Source organism: Trichinella spiralis (genome assembly GCF_000181795.1).
Source record: "Trichinella spiralis strain ISS 195 chromosome Unknown Scfld5407, whole genome shotgun sequence".
Lineage (NCBI taxonomy): Eukaryota > Metazoa > Nematoda > Enoplea > Trichinellida > Trichinellidae > Trichinella > Trichinella spiralis.
Window position 1 is genome coordinate 1 of NW_003532346.1, and position 1,300 is coordinate 1,300.

The 1,300-nt window shown below is 31.7% G+C and overlaps 1 protein-coding gene across 1 annotated transcript; it reads right to left on the reverse strand.

The window, feature by feature from the left end:
• Positions 1–146: 146 nt before the first annotated feature.
• On the reverse strand, positions 147–534 carry Tsp_13247 (protamine-2 protein; the record flags this gene model as incomplete). Its single annotated transcript, XM_003366787.1, has 2 exons — positions 396–534; positions 147–315 (listed from the first exon to the last, which is right to left on the reverse strand). Coding segments are annotated over exons 1-2 (308 nt in total), but the record flags the coding sequence as incomplete, so codon positions are not given.
• Between the last annotated feature and the right edge of the window lie 766 nt (positions 535–1,300).

Genomic DNA, 1,300 nt, shown 5'->3' on the forward strand with positions numbered 1-1,300 from the left:
TTCCGTCGTTTACACTGGTACATGTGCACCACAGATTCGCCATAAATTGGCAAACGTTTATACGGGTTAATTACAACGCAAAATAAGCCCGAATAAGTCTGAACAAATAAATCGCATTTGACGAGCACAATAAACAAAAAAATTACATTAGCCTTTCCAAACAATTCTGCTTACATAAATTAGCATGGAATAGTAACGTTGCCGAAGATTGTGCAAAACGCTGGCATCGTTTAAAAATGTCAAATTGGACATGTCTTCTGTTCTGTCGAATTTCGGAGGATTCATCTCTTGGGTTTCTTCTTTTCTGACAGTTTTCTTAACATAATTTAAAATTTACTCATTGGCAATTGTGTCAGCAAAATTTCATTTCTGCTATTTAAGATTCAATCAATCACCTCCACGCCTTTTTCCGTAATAACGACCAACTGATCCACTTTGGTGGACTTGATCTCCGCTGCAATGTAGCCTTCTTGGGCATCTGGAATCCAGCATGACTTTTTGCTGTCGTACTTTTTTGCCTTTGACTACATACATACATACATGAATGCATCAGTAATTTTCAACAAAAATTTATGCAAATTGACGTCATTTATATATATATATATATATATTTACACATTCGTCAGTGTTGTGATCATATATTTTGGGAAAATTAAAGAAGATATTGAAATTACTGACAATAAATAATAAAGGTTAACTTTTAAACAAAACTTTTAAAAAGCAATTTTTTTAACTTGCGTATTACTGTACTCAATAATAAAAAGTAAGTACATGCATTAATGTTTGTTTGATGTGTTAAATAATAAAAATATATATGCTTATTGAGTGAAAATGAAAAAGCTTTTTTTAATTAATAAATCTATTTTAAAAGTTTTAAGTTTACTGTCAATTAACGGCTGAACATTTGAAACACGAAACGTAGTACAGAGTTCGAAGAAAATTGCATTCACTTTCGCATAGAATGCTGCTGGCTGCGCTTTTAAATTTAGATTAGAAAACAATTCTCTTTGCTTTTATTTCTTCTACCCGTCAGAAAGGCTGGTAAGAAAGCATTTACAACTTATTTTTGAAATTTTCAAGAGTATTTTGCTTTTCTTGAAATACTATTGCTTTTCATTCGATTTACAATAATAAAAGATGAGAAAAATTAGTGGTACAAATATTCTGTTATGTGTAAACATCGAGCAGAATAATTAAGTCGTTATTTAATCGGTGATACTTATTATTTCGCGACTGAGTAAACGAAAATAGTATACGCAGGATAGAGCTATATGGGAGGGGGGAGGAGAGGGGTAGAATT